The sequence below is a fragment of the Rhinoderma darwinii genome, chromosome 4 (assembly GCF_050947455.1).
Source record: "Rhinoderma darwinii isolate aRhiDar2 chromosome 4, aRhiDar2.hap1, whole genome shotgun sequence".
Classification (NCBI taxonomy): Eukaryota; Metazoa; Chordata; class Amphibia; order Anura; family Rhinodermatidae; genus Rhinoderma; species Rhinoderma darwinii.
Genome location: NC_134690.1, coordinates 300,339,529 through 300,355,238, shown reverse-complemented (window position 1 = coordinate 300,355,238; position 15,710 = coordinate 300,339,529). Strand labels below are relative to the sequence as shown.

The 15,710-nt window shown below is 44.5% G+C and overlaps 1 protein-coding gene across 3 annotated transcripts in view; it reads right to left on the bottom strand.

The window, feature by feature from the left end:
• The window catches only part of TMEM242 (transmembrane protein 242), a 59,228-nt gene that overhangs the window by 41,884 nt on the left and 1,634 nt on the right, over positions 1-15,710 (bottom strand). For all 3 annotated transcript variants that reach the window (XR_012883209.1, XR_012883210.1, XM_075862672.1), the window contains exon 2: positions 5,311-5,411. Coding sequence is in view for 1 of the 3 variants with exons in the window: in XM_075862672.1 (XP_075718787.1) it covers positions 5,311-5,411 (101 nt within the window). In the remaining 2 variants the exon portion in view is untranslated. The remainder of the gene's footprint in view (positions 1-5,310; positions 5,412-15,710) is intronic.

Below are 15,710 nucleotides of genomic sequence, written 5' to 3'. Positions count from 1 at the left end.
TGTACTCCAAAGAACACACAGCGCTCCTTCCCTTCTGAGGCCTCCCATGGGCCCAAACGGAAGTTTATTGCCACAAATGGGGTATTTATGCACTCAGGAGAAATTGGGCAACAAAATTGAGTATTTTGTTCCCTGTGAAAATAAGAAATTTTGGTAAAAAAATTACATCTTATTGGAAAAAATGACATTTTTTTAATGTCACAGCCCAATTGAAATAGGTGCTGTGAAAAAACTGTGTTGTCAAAATGCTAACAACAACCATAAATGAATTCCTTGAGGGGTGTAGTTTCCAAAATGGGGTCACTTTTGGTGGGTTTCCATTGCTTTGATACCTCTGAGGCTCTGCAAATGCGACATGGCACCCAAAAACCAATCCAACAAAATCTTGACTCCAACAAACATATAGCGCTCCTTTCCTTCTGAGCCCTCCCATGGGCCCAAACGGCAGTTTATCACCACAAATGGGGTATTGCCACACTAAGGACAAATTGGGCAACAAAATGGGGTATTTTGTTCCCTGTGAAAATAAGAAATTTTGATCACAAATGACATTTTAATGGAAAAAATGAAATCTTTTTCATTTCAGAGCCCAATTCAAATACGTGCTGTGAAAAAACTGTGCGGTCAAAATGGTAACAACAACCCTAAATGAATTCCTTGAGGGGTGTAGTTTCCAAAATGGGGTCACTATTGGGGGATTCCTACTGTTTTGACACCTCAACACCTCTTCAAACCTGACATGCTGCCTAAAATATATTCTAATAAAAAAGAGGACTCAAAATGCACTAGGTGCTTCTTTGCTTCTAGGGCTTGTGTTTTAGTCCACGAGCGCACTAGAGCCACATGTGGGACATTTATAAAAACTGCAGAATCTGGACAATACATATTTAGTAGTGTTTCTCTGGTAAAACCTTCTGTGTTACAGAAAAAAAAATGAATAAAATTGAAATTCAGCAAGAAAAATGAAATTTGCAAATTTCACCTCCACTTTGCTTTAATTCCTGTGAAATGCCTGAAGGGTTAAAAAACTTTCTAACTGCTGTTTTGAATACTTTGAGGGGTCTAGTTTTTAAAATGGGGTGTTTTATCAGGGTTTCTAATACATAGGCCCCAAAAAGCCACTTCAGAACTCAAGAGGTACCTTAAAAAAAAGGCTTTTGAAATTTTCTTAAAAATATGAGAAATTGCTGTTTATGTTCTAAGCCTTGTAACGTCCAAGAAAAATAAAAGAATGTTCAAAAAACGATGCCAATCTAAAGTAGACATATGGGAAATGTGAACTAGTAACTATTTTGGGTGGTATAACCGTATGTTTTACAAGCAGATGCATTTAAATTCAGAAAAATTCAATTTTTTCAAAATTTTCTCTAAATTTTGCAATTTTTCACCAATAAACACTGAATATATCGACCAAATTTTACCACGAACATGAAGCCCAATGTGTCACGAGAAAACAATCTCAGAATCGCTTGGGTAGGTTTAAGGATTCCGACGTTATTATCACATAAAGTGAAATATGTCAGAGTTGAAAAATGGGCTCTGAGCCTTAAGGCCAAAACTAGGCTGCGTCCTTAAGGGGTTAAGGGGTTAAGCAACTGGGCGTGTTTACTTCTTTCACTGCACAATCACACTGCTGTGGATCACGCTGGGCTGGAACAATGATTAGTGCAGGACGCTGATTGGTCACTGATTGGTCACTGATTGGTCAGCCTCATACACTCCTCTGTACAAAGCTCAGTTGGTAAAAAGTAAAAACACTCCCAGTTGTCCATTGAGAGTCATTAGCATAAATCGAAACTAGCTCATAACTTGCTCAAAAATTATCGTTTTTCAAAATAAAAACCACTGTTATCTACATTACAGCACCGATCAGATTATGTAGGAGATGGGGCACTTATAATGTGGTGACAGCCCCTTTAAGTACAGTATATCTCATAGAAGGGTTAATGTGTTCTGTTTTTATTCAACTATGCTTGACCTGATAAAAGCAAAATGGGCTTGTAATTTCTCAAATCAAATATTTCCAGATAAAGATCTCATTGATAAAATCCTGGAAACTATGGGCAGCTGACATAGAGCAAGACAGTCAAAAGTTGGTCCAACATTTTAACAATGAGGTTATTGAACAAAACTGCACATGACTTTACCTAAAACTATGACTAAGTATTAAGTCAAAATATTTATATATATATAAAAAAAAAAAAAAAAAGGACTGTGGGAAAATATTTACGAGCTGTGCATGCGAAGCTGCTGCAGTTCGAAACTTAGCATGTGTATGCAAGTTTGTAGCCAATAATTTAAGATGACTTCTACTCAAAACCTTTACATTAGTACATAAGAACATTTCCTCATTAAAGTTTTATTTACTTATGTTGGCATTTTTCAGCTTTGCTATGACAAACTTTTTTGGCCAAAATAACAATAGGAAGTGCAGCCACATTGGCTGCCCTCTTTAACCCCTTAATGACCAGGCCATTTTGTACGTCAATGACCAAGGATTATTTTTTGTTTTTCCACGGTCGCATTCCAAGAGTTGTAACTTTTTTTTTATTCCGTCAACATAGCCGTATAAGGGCTTGTTTTTTGCGGGACGAGTTGTATTTTGTAATTGTACCATTTTTAGATGCTTATAATATATCGATTAACTTTTATTAACTTTAGTTTAGGAGAGAATTGAAAATAAGCAGATATTCCAGCATTGATTTTCACGTTATAAATTTACGCCGTTTACTATGCAGCGTAAATAACATGTTAACTTTATTCTATGGGTCGGCACGATTACGGGGATACCAAATATGTAAAGGTTTTATATGTTTTCCTACGTTTGCACAATAAAAACCCTTTTAGAAAAAAATTACTTGTTTTTGCATCGCCGCATTCCAAGAGACGTAATTTTTTTATTTTTCCGTCAATGTGGCCATATGTGGGCTTGATTTTTGTGGGCCAATGTGTAGTTTTCATTAGTACTATTTTGGGGTACATAGGACTTATAGATTAACTTTTATTTAATTTTTATGGGGGGAATGGGAGAAAAGAAAGAACTTTGCCGTCGTTTTTTGCGTTTTTTTTGGACGCCGTTCATCCGGCGGTTTAATTAATGTGTTCATTGTTCAAGTCGTTACGATCGCAGGGATACCATATATGTGTATGTGTTATTTGTTTTGACACGTTTACTAAATAAAACCAAAAAGTTTTATTTTATTTTGACTGTAAATTATAATATTTTTTTTTTTCACAAACTTTATTTAACTGCTTTCCATTTTTTTTTTTTTGTCCCACCAGGGGACTTCACTATGCGATCTGCTGATCGCATATATAATGCTTTGGTATACTTAGTATACCAAAGCATTATTGCCGGTCAGTGTAAATCTGACAGGCAATCTGTTAGGTCATGCCTCCCGCATCGCCTAACAGGCATTTGCTGAAGGCAGGCCTGGGGGGTCTTGTTAGGCCCCCGGCTGCCATGGAAACCTGACGGCGACCCTCGATTTGTTGCGGGGGCGCCGATGGGGTGACAGAGGGAGCTCCCTCTCTGTCAAACACATTAGATGTCGCTGTCACTATTGACAGCGGCATTTAATGGGTTAAACAGCCGGAATCGGAGCGCGCTGCAGTATAACAGCCGTGATCCTGCCGCTGATCGCGTGGGTACACATGCAGTACCCACGTGATCAGAGGGCGGATATATCCGTCCTTTTGCGGGAACTAGCAGCTGCACAGGACAGATATATCAGTCCTTCGTCGTTAAGAGATTAACGAGGATCTGTCACTGGTTTAGTAACGCCCAATCTCCTAACTAATCTGATAGGGGCTGTCATGCTGATATTTCCAGTGAAAATTGTGTCCCAAAACATTTGAACACATAGCCTCAGGAATTATCCATGGACGGTTTTCCTGGATGAGCTCTGAAGTTTTAAGTTTTTGGGATGGAAATCAAATTTAATAAGACCCTCCGGTAAATTTTTTTTTACATGATATGGGGAATGTATTGATATACTCAGGCCTGTGGAGTTGTGATCAGTTTTGGGTGAAGTCGCTAAAAATGTACCAACTTCAGCTTCAAAATAAGATAAATATTAACCTCTTCTTGCTGCAGCCATTGTATTTTATTTTCATTTTCACTTTTTCCTCCCCATATTCCAAAAGCTATAAATTTTGGGATTTATACGTCGATATAGCTGTATGAGGGTTTTTCACTGCACCATTTATTGTACCCTATATAATGTACTGTGGAACTGTAAAAAAATTATTTTTTGGGTGGAATAGGAAAAAAAAAAATCAGTCTTTTCTAAATTGTTTTTTTGGGATTCATTTTTAAAGTGTTCACTGTCCAATAAAACGACACGCTAACTTTATTCCTTGGGTTATACAATTACTGCTATACCAAATTTATAGTGTTTTTTGTTTCTTTTACTACTTTTACAAAGAAAAAACTAATTGTTAGAAAAAAAAAAATAATTGGCACCATATTCTGAGGCGCATAATTTTTTATATTTACGTTGATTGAGCGGTATGAGGGCTTATTTTTTTGTGGGGCATTTGCAAGTTTTTATTGGTTACATTCTGGGGTACATAAGACTTTTTGTTACGTTTTTTGTGGGAGATGAGGTGACCAAAAAAACAGCGATTCTGGAGTTATATATATATATATATATTTTTTTTTTACGGCGTTCACGGAGTGGGTAAATAATGTTATATTGTAATAGTTCTGACTTTTTAAAACCCCACTAGTGGAGATATGTTGCAAAGAGTGGATCTGTTGGACCCAGTAATAACAAATGATCAGCTCATCCTTGAGCGGACCCCTGCAGCAAAATTAAATAATTCCTTCAGAGCAGAGCTTATAAAACCTGAAGACTGCGATGCCGTCCTGTGCGGCACCTAGTCATCTCGAACACCCCCTATATTTGGTTACTGTTCCCTGTAAAAAACGCAACAGTATTGAAAAACGCAAAATACATTGCCGTAAAAATGCATATGTCTTTTTTAGGTGCGGTTTTTCAAAGCAGCTTTAACCACATCTCATCCGCAAAGTCCGAATGGACCTTAGTGGTCACAAATACAGATTTGAGAAGAAATTGCGCAGCAGCATTAAAGAGGAACGGTCACTGGGGTGGAGCTAGCTTCCCTACCTCGGATGCTGACAAATCAGAGCAAGGCAGCTTGAGGGTAGTTCTCGTCCTTGTCTAACTACAGCAAAATTAGCATACAGGGAGCTAACACAACGGGAGGCAACACAATGGGATATGACATAGCGATAGGTCCGCTTTATAAAAAATGTACACATATGTTTCTTAAAGTATCAAACACCTTATTAAACCAGTTGGGACTCCTCTTCTTTGCAAGGGACAGTGTTGTACCGAAACCAGCAAGCATTCCTGCAGATGCAACTGCACCAAGAAAAATTCCACCTGATACAAAAAATAATTAAAATATATACAATTAAGAAATGGTAAGCACTGGAAAAGATGGATGCACATATAACATTAGATTAGAATATAAATTTTTTATAAATAAACTGAAAGATGGTACTCTGTGGGGAGATTTAACCAGTGCACTATTTTTTTATAAACCGATCCCTACTAAAGAGATAGTTACAGCCAGGGCCGCCATCAGGGGGGTATTAGGGGTACTGGTGTGAGGGGCCCGGCCAAACCTAATTGAAAGGGGGGCCCGGCAACTGCCGCGACTTGCCATTGGTAGAAAAAAATGGGCCCCTGCAATGGGGCCCGTTTTTTTTCACCACAGAATGTCGTGAGCTATGGGCCCCCCTCTCGACATGGGGGCCGTCGAACCGATCGTGCGCACAAGGAAACTCCCGTGCGTGCGCACTCGCGAGCGTCCGCGAGGACGCACCCACGAAAGCCCGCACTCGAGACCGCCCGCGCGCGCACCCGCGAAAGCCCGCACCCGCGAAAGCCCGCACCCGCGATCGCACGCACCCGCGAACGAAGCGTGCGCAGCCGCGGACACACACATGGACACAACTTACCTGGAGCCTGGCTGGAGGTGAAGGACTGGACGTCTGGACCGAAGACATCGCCTGAAGAGGACTGGAGTGGGTGCCAGCAGCTCTTCAGACACAGTGAGTAAAGTGTTGAAAGTGCTGTTTAAGTTATGGCCCTGTTCACACAGAGTATTTTGCAGGCAGAAAAAAATCTGCCTCAAAATTCCTTACAGAATTTTGAGGCAGATTTTGACCTGCCCACACTATCTTGCCGCGTATTTTTGCTGCATTTTTTGCCCGCGGCGATTGAGGACAGCAGACAAAAAACGCAGCGAAAAATGCATTTTCTGCCTCCCATTGATTTCGATGGGAGGTCAGAGGCGGAACCGCGGCAAGAAAGGACGTGCTGCTTTTTCTTTTTTCCACGACTGGCTCCCATTGATTTCAGATTAAATAAATGGGAGGCGGTTTTGGAAGTTTTTTGGTGCGGATTCTGACTCTGTCCGAGTCAATATCAAGGCCCAAAAACTCTGTGAACTGGGCCTTATTGTTAGGGCTTATTCAGACGAACGTGTAATACGTCCGTGCAAAGCGCGTGATTTTCACGCGCCTCGCACGGACCTATGTTAATCTATGGGGCCGTGCGGACTGTCAGTGATTTTTACGCAGCGTGTGTCCGCTGCGTAAAACTCACGACATGTCCAATATTTGTGCATTGTTCGCGCATCACGCACCCATTGAAGTCAATGGGTGCGTGAAAATCACGCCCAGCACTTCCGCAGCAGTATAAACTATGAATGAAAACAGAAAAGCACCAACGTGCTACAAACATACAAACAGAGTGTCATAATGATGACGGCTGCGCGAAAATCACTCAACCACGCATCATACGCTGCTGACACACGGAGCTATTATGGACCTTTTGCATGCACAAAACAACACGTTTTTTGCGCGCGCAAAAAGCACACGCTCGTGTAAATCCGGCCTTAGGGTAGGAACACACTAGGCATGAACAGTGCGGATTTTATGCAACACATTTTATTGTGGAAAATCCGCAGCGTATCACAGTCGCAGCAGAGTGGATGAGATTTGAACAAATCTCATTCACACGCTGCAAAAAAAATTGACCTGCAGTGTGGCTTTTTAAGCCGCAGCATGTCAATTTATGCTGTGGAATCGCTGCTCCTTTGTTGCGGAAATGCTGCGGTTCTGCCGCAAAAATCACAAAAGAGAAAAAAAGGCACTTCTTTAAATTGATAAAAAAGTTTAGACTTACCCCGGCCGTAGCTTAGGTGACGCGATCCTCTATTCTTAGCGCAGCTCGGCCTCATGTCATGACGTTTCATCCCATGTGACTGCTGCAGCGGTCACATGGTCTACAGCGTCATCCCAGGAGGCGGGGCTACGTTCAGAAGAGAGAGATGCGTCACCAGGACTACGGCCGGGGCAAGTCGAAACTTTTTTTTCCCTGCAGGATTCCCGCAGCGGACATGCCTCACGAAACCTGCGCCACTATTTGGTGCGGTTTTGCTGGCAGAATTCCCTGCGGCTACCGGGGCGGATAAGCTGTGTAGTTTTACTCAGCATATCCGCCTAGTGTGTCCCTTATTATGTCACTCCTGGAGCTGCTGCCGGTCTCTAAATAGGCAGTTGGTCCAGTAGAATTTGGAATTATTTTTTTTTGTGAACCAGCTTAAAAAAATACAAAACTTTTGTGTTAGGGCCTGTTCACATCACCGTTCGCTTCCGTTCCGGGGTTCCGTCTGAGGTTTCTGTCGGGTGAACCCCGCAACGGAAAGTGAAAGTGACAGCACAGCTTCCGTTTCAGTCACCATTGATCTCAATGGTGACGGAAACATTGCTAATGGTTTCCGTTCGTCACCGTTCCGGCTGGTTTTCGGACGGAATCAATAGCGCAGTCGACTGCGCTAATTGTGACGGAAGCTGTGCTGTCACTTTCCGTTGCGGGGTTCAGCCGACGGAAACCTCAGACGGAACCCCGGAACGGAAGCGAACGGTGATGTGAACAGGCCCTAACACAAAAGTTTTGTATTTTTTTAAGCTGGTTCACAAAAAATAATAATTCCAAATTCTACTGGACCAACTGCCTATTTAGAGAGCGGCAGCAGCTCCAGGAGCGACATCATAAGGGACACACTAGGCGGATATGCTGAGTAAAACTACACAGCTTATCCGCCCCGGTAGCCGCAGGGAATTCAGACAGCAAAACCGCACCAAATAGTGGCGCAGGTTTGGTGAGGCATGTCCGCTGCGGGAATCCTGCAGGGAAAAAAAAGTTTCGACTTGCCCCGGCCGTAGTCCTGGTGACGCAACTCTCTCTTCTGAACGTAGCCCCGCCTCCTGGGATGACGCTGTAGACCATGTGACCGCTGCAGCGGTCACATGGGATGAAACGTCATGACAGGAGGCCGGGCTGCGCTAAGAATAGGGGATCGCGTCACCAGGACTACGGCCGGGGTAAGTCTAGACTTTTTTATAAATTTAAAAAAGTGCCTTTTTATTTTTTCTCATGTGTGATTTTTGCGGCAGAACCGCAGCATTTCCACAACAGACGAGTGGCGATTCCACAGAATACATTGACACGCTGCGGCTTAAAAAGCCACACTGCAGGTCCATTTTTTTTGCAGCGTGTGGATGAGATTTGTTAAAATCTCATCCACTCTGCTGCGACTGTGATACGCTGCGGATTTTCCACAATAAAATGTGTTTCATAAAATCCGCAGTGTTCATGCCTAGTGGCAAAACGCCACGTTTTTGCGCGCGCAAATAGCACATGCTCGTGTAAATCCGGCCTTAGGGTAGGAACCCTAAGGCCGGATTTACACGAGCATGTGCTATTTGCGCGCGCAAAAACGTGGCGTTTTGCGCATGCAAAAGGTTCATAACAGCTCCGTGTGGCAGCAGCGTATGATGCGCGGCTGCGTGATTTTCGCGCAGCCGCCATCATTATGACACTCTGTTTGTAGCACGTTGGTGCTTTTCTGTTTTCATTCATAGTTTATACGGCTGCGGAAGCGCTGGGCGTGACTTTCACGCACCCATTGACTTCAATGGATGCGTGATGCTCGAACAATGCACAAATATCGGACATGTCGTGAGTTTTACGCAGCGGACACACGGACACACGCTGACAGTCTGCACTGACAGTCTGCACGGCCCCATAGAGTAACATAGGTCCGTGTGAGGCTCGTGAAAATCACGCGCTTTGCACAGACGTATTACACGTTAGTCTGAATAAGCCCTAACAATAAGGCCCAGATCACAGAGTTTTTGGGCCTTGATATTGACTCGGACACTGCGTCAGAATCAGCACCAAAAAACTTCCAAAACCGCCTCCCATTGATTTAATCTGAAATCAATGGGAGCCAGTCGCGGAAAAAAGAAAAAGCAGCACGTCCTTTCTTGCCGCGGTTCTGCCTCTGACCTCCCATCGAAATCAATGGGAGGCAGAAAATGCATTTTTCCCTGCGTTTTTTGTCTGCTGTCCTCAATCGCCGCGGGCAAAAAACGCGGCAAGATAGTGTGGGCAGGTCAAAATCTGCCTCAAAATTCGGTGCGCGGTTCCAGGCGGTCGCGGGTGCGCATGCGCGGGAGTTTGCGGGTGCGCGCGATCGGTCGCACGGGCGGCGGTGTTTGACGGCCCCCATGACGACCCCCATGCTACCCAGGGCCGCCATCAGGGGGGGTATTAGGGGTACTGATGTGAGAGGCCCGGCCAAACCTAATTGAAAGGGGGGCCCGCAGCTCACGACATTCTTTTGGTGACAAAAACGGGCCCCATTGCAGGGGCCTGTTTTTTTTCTACCAAAGGCAAGTCGCGGCAGTTTGCCGGGCCCCCCCTTTCAATTAGGTTTGGCCGGGCCTCTCACATCAGTACCCCTAATACCCCCCTGATGGCGGCCCTGGGTACCATGATATAGTGCTGGACGGAGTACCGTTAACAGGCGGTGCCACGGTAGGGGGGCCCAGAAAATTTAGCTGTAGGGGGCCCTGAAATTCCTGATGGCGGCCCTGGTTACAGCTATAATGATTATTATAGGCCAGACGACGCATTGCTTCACGCAAGACAGACATTTTTTTCCCCTACATTTTGCACAAGTTTTTGACATTGCCACAGTCAAGTTGAGAACCACCCTTGTCGTTTTATGTGAGCCACATCCCTGTTTGCCTAAATTAGGTGTGCTGTGTGTAGAGTAGTGCTGGCCATTCGTCATCAGTAGAATATGCCATCAATGTTCGATGAGTGGGGGGGGTCCTACTAAAGTGATTGCTAGAACCAAATTGCAGCTGTGCTGAGAAAGTTCAATGCCACTTAGCTTTTTGCTGCATGGATGGCCATTGATGTAGCCACCCGAAATAGGGGATGGAGCGTCACAGTGTATTCCTAGAACACCAACGATATGTCCTAGCGATCGGTGGGGGTTACATTGGTTTAGACCCCCACCAATTGGACATTGATGCATTTCCTAGCGATATGCCATGAATGTGCAAATTGTGACAACCCCCTTCAGTTCCCATTTGTTTCACTTAGGAGTGACTCAGTCTTACAATCTGTCTCTGTATTATAGACTATAATAGGCAGCGTCACTTTGAGTGAACATTCGAGAGTTGAAGCCCCAATATTCTTATGATTGTTGGCAGTCCCAGTTTCTATCTTATGACATGTCAGATATGGTTTTGAACTAAAAGATGCACATATATTGAGTATACGTAATGTTTTAACTGGTTCCCGACCGCTGGCTGTGTTTTCACGGCCAGTGGTCAGGGTCCTTAAAACCCGAGCCATAGACTTTTTATGGCTCTGGTTTTAACTTGCTGCCCGCGCGATCGGGCAGCTGAATTGTCGGGTCTCCGGCTGTCAGTGACTGCCAGGGACCATGAGGATAGGATAGAAGCAGCTTTCTCTGCTTCTGTCTTCTCCGATGTCTTTTTACACAGCACTCAATGAACGCTGTGTATAGGAATAGAGGCAGCTGCCGCGCCGCTGTCTCTATTCCTCCCGGTGTTCATGTGACTGGTCACATGATCGCCGGGTGCCGTTACTGACAGACTGCTGCTGGGTCTTACAAGACCGTGCACAGCCCTATTAGTGACAATCGTCACTATGAGAGGGCCTATTTCTCCTGTAACTGGGGATGCTGTGCAGCTCCAGTTACAGGGGAAAAGCCTGGTGTAAAAGAAAGAAAAAAAATATATAAAGTTCCCCAAAGGTTTTTTTTTACCATAGTAATAAAAAAATAGTAAATTCAAGTGCAAATTTTTTTAAATAATAAATACACATAAAATACCCACCGCAAAAAAAACGTTCCCCCCGCCGATCATTTTTGTAACGCTAGCGCTGACCCAATTACCCTAATATAGACATGTAATATATTAAAATTTACGGTAGACAACGACGATCACAAATAAAAGATCTATTTTAGGGTAAAACTATGTTATTACCCAAAAAATAAAAAATAGCTGAAACGTAAAAAAGACTATTTTTTTACTATTTTCAAACTTTATGTATAAAAATTCTAAAATAGCAAAAAAAGTGTATATAAAAACGATTAAAAAAAACCTGCATTGTCTACGGAAAAAACGTCGCAAAAATCACGTCGTTAGCCCAACAAATAAAAAAGTTATAGCCATTTAACTAACACGTGCTAAAAAGGGCTAAACGGTGGCTGGTCCTGAAGGCTCAAAATAGCCCGGTCCTGAACTGGTTAAGATTTGTTTCCTTAACTTTACTATCAGGCAGGTGTAGGCGGCAGCCTCTCTGGGCCGTCTAAGACGCAATCGTGGTCCCATGATACAGGGAGTTTCTGGCGAAAGCGCAGGAACTCCTCTCGCAGGCCTAGATGACGTCCAACAGAGATCTATCTAGTCTAGGAATGGTTGATAGAAAGGTAACGGAACTTGGGAGTGAAGACAAGTAATTCATAGGTGAACGGTCCTGAGAGTGTGAAGTAGGTCTCAGTCTAAGGCCCCATGCAGACGACCGTGCCCGTAATCACGGCCCACGATTGCGTGTACGGCCGTCTTCTGATGGCCGCCCGAATTTTCGGGCCATGCTCCCATACAAAGTATGGGAGCACGGCCCGTAAAACAGCAAAAAAACCGTCATGCTCCATAATTCCCGGCACAGTTCTACGGCACGGGCACCCATCCGTAGCGATATGGAAAGGTGTATGTGGCCAATAGAACTGAATGGGTCCGTAAAACCGCGGGCCGTGTTACGGTCCGCAGTTTTACGGTCGTGTGCATGGGGCCTAAGGGCTCATCCAGACAAGCGTAATACTCGTCCATGAGTAGGTCTAGTTCTACTGGCGTCTCACCCAGATGAGAAGTTTTTGCTCTGCCTTCAAGAACTAGATGAAAACCTCCTGGTGTGACAGATAGCCAAGGTTCCGTAATATGAAAGAGTATATTCTGCTGTACGTGCTGCAATGACTAGAGAAAGAAGGCATGCTAGCTTTATGCTTTTGTTCCTACGGTGAATTCCCTTCAGTCATGGCGCTAAGAAACTGTAATAGGGGATCAATATCCCAGGTGCATCAGTAGTTAGGAACAATTGGTCTAACAGCAGAAATGCCTTTAATTAACTGTAGGTATAGTTTGTTCTCAGTAAGATCTGGTATTAACAAATTTAATGCGGAACCTATGGACTTGCAACCTATGGTGTTGCAAGCCAAACCTGCCAGGAATTTCTGAGTTAGGAACTCGAGAGCCACATCGAGCTGGGAAAGAGGATTAACTCTAGCTATCATATTTGAGTACTAGGTCTGAAATTCAGAAATAATAAGTTTGTATCTATTCCTAGGGTTCAAAGAGTGGTTGGTTAACCTTGTCTGATACGTTTGATAGGCTCTTCTTCTCGGACCTGCTATCCACAATAATCATGGAACTTGGACCAGGAGATCTTTCGATCCCTGAAAACAGTCCGTTGTCCAACCGAGGGAGACCGTGCTCCCTTGGATTAGTTTGTAGACCACTGGGTACCAGGGTCTGGAAGGCCAAACTTGGTGGACTAGAACCATCTCTTCTACTTGATCCTCATGAATCTTCTACAACACTTGAGATAGTAGTGTTGGATGAGGAAAAGTATAAAGGTTCTTCAGGCGGGTCCAATAAAAGGACAAGGGTATTTGGTCTGAGCCGAGGTGGCTGAGGCAAAAAGATAGATTTCCCTGACACCTAATATCTGCTCTATTTTCTGGAAGATCTCTTGTTTCAGAGTCACTGAAGACAATATCATCTTCTGAATTTTTTCTCCAATGGAATTGTAGGTGTCGGTGTCCGCAATTCTGACATGCTCTCCATGCAAAACCTTTTGGGCTTTAAAAACCTGTTTAAGGGTTTCACATTTAAGACAGGTCTTATGGACCAGTCTGATTTTTGTACAGGGAAGATGTGACTTATTCAGCCCTTTTCTCCCGATTCAGCCAGAGATATTGTCACGAAGGGTCTGTGGACCCATTGGGCCGTACCGCCTTGGCGGTAAGTCAGCTGGCCAACAGGGTGCAGGTCAACAGTTCGTATAGGTACCTGCGGCAGCTCGGAAAGCAGCAGGGCAGGCTCGGCTTGGACTAGGCAGCGGGTAGACGTTAGGCGAGGCGAAGCAGGTCAGACGTGGGATAAAGCACGGCACGAATTTGGCAGAGCACAGTGCTCGACCAGGATAGTATGGAACGCTGGGAACAGGAACACACTAGGAGGCCATCACATAGACAAACTTAGGAAACATCAACAACGCTCAGGCATAGAAGAAGGGGGCTGGACCCCTCTTATAGTCCAGGGCACTCACGGGTTCAAAGTTGATCAAAGGTCCAGTGCGCACGCTGCCCCTTTAAGAGCGGGCACGAGTGTGCGCGCGCACCCTACGGGATATGGCTGAGGTGAGTGGAAGCGAGCACTCGCGTCTCCTGAGAAGGAGTCTGGGGCCAGAGCTTGCCGACTCGTGGCTGTGGCTGTCAGGGGGGTTATTGGAGCTGACGGCCCGCAGCCACGGACATTACAGATATCTTTCACTGAGACAGGGCTAATTCTAGCACCATGTCAAAGGAATTCTTAGTGGCGAACTTTGGAGTGTGCCTTTGGATAAGACCGAAGTGGCAACATATAGCCATGTTTTATTATGTTTGTGACCCAACGGTCCATGGAGATTTGGTCCCATATCCTGGATTGTACTGAAGTAAGAGATTGTTTGTGTTCTTACCTGACTGGGATTTCTTTGAATGTTAGGAAGGATTTGCTCCTGCCTGGGTATAGGGTCTGGTAAAGGACCTCTTGGGTTGTTCCGGATTATCACTGACCTGTCCTTGGGTCCTGAACGAACAGCCGTCTAAACTATAGGTTGTTTTTTTTTTGTTTTTTAGAGAGTATGGGTTTCTATAGTTCCGGAAATTATTTGATTCACTGTATCTGGCACCATGCATAAATTCAGGACCAAACAGATTACTATTCTCTAGGTTGGTAAAACTCATGGGATTCAGGATGAAGTTCCGCCATGCCCACAGAGGTCAGCCATTTGGCTCTTCTCACATTAGAGATGTGATTGAAGGTTGGACCTATTAACAGTACGGCCCTACTGGTCTCCTTCAGTAATGCCATTTTGGAGGATAATAGGGCCTTAGCGTTTGGAGGTGTGGAGTTCCCACTCTTGCTCCGCTTTAGTTAACATAAGAAGCAAAGGTCCCGTCAAAATATTAAATTGAATTTGTTTAAGGGTCTGATCAATATTATCAATTGGTAAAAGCGGTCCCAGTAATGGAAAGCAAGGCTGGGTCCATCTCAGGCGCTATTAAGGCCTGAATGTCGGGAATCCCCACAAAAGTTCTAAGGAGCTTCACTAAGGACGAACAGAAGGTGAGTTGATTCTTTTACCTCTGACGCATCTGGTATAGACCACCTCTGAGTGAATAATTTAGATGGAGGTGTTCTGCCAGCGAGACCCACCTTCAACATTTGGAGATTGCTCCATTTACCCCTCTCAGACGATGCGGAAGTGCGAACGACTGAGGTAGATTGGGACTTTGAGCCAGTCATGGAACGTTCAGTGTTATAGGCGAACACACTACTTGGGGACAACACCTCTCTGTCGTGCCCTGCATGAGGAAAAGTAGTACTCCAACGAGCTCTGTTACCATAAAGTGGGGTGCTATGCAACCTGCCACAGACCCTTTTACCTGCCATAGAAGGGTGCCTCCAACGAGGTGTGATGGCGCTGTGTAAAGAAACCTCAGTGTCACTGATTGACTAAGTTGAAGCTTGGGTTCTGCATTGCACAGCCACCTTAGACTTTTTCTTTATTATAGTTTCTTCCTCAGAAGAAGTGTTAGTAGAAGATTGGGAGGATAAGGGGGGGGGGGGGCGTTTAGAAGCTCTCTCTCTCTTCTGTAGGGACATCTCCACGGATAAGAAGGCTACTATAGAGCTGGCGTCCTCCTCCTTTGCGCCTGTAAAATCATAAGGGGAATTGTGAGAACTTCTCCCGGGATCACGTGACCGCAGCCGCTATGATCGCGTCTGAGATGGCCAGGGGAGACTGCCATCTGCAACCATTAGCAGGTGCTAGGTGGTTGCCTCCCCGATGAACAAAAGCCAGTACATCCCTTCTGTTTATTCAGCTCTGCCCCCACCAGTAGTTACATGAACATACCTGACCTTTGGTTTCTGCTCCAAATCACAGACTGACTACCACAAACTAAGTAAGGGGGAAGTATCTGGATGCTACACGCCGGTTGTAAAAGCATTATGCCCG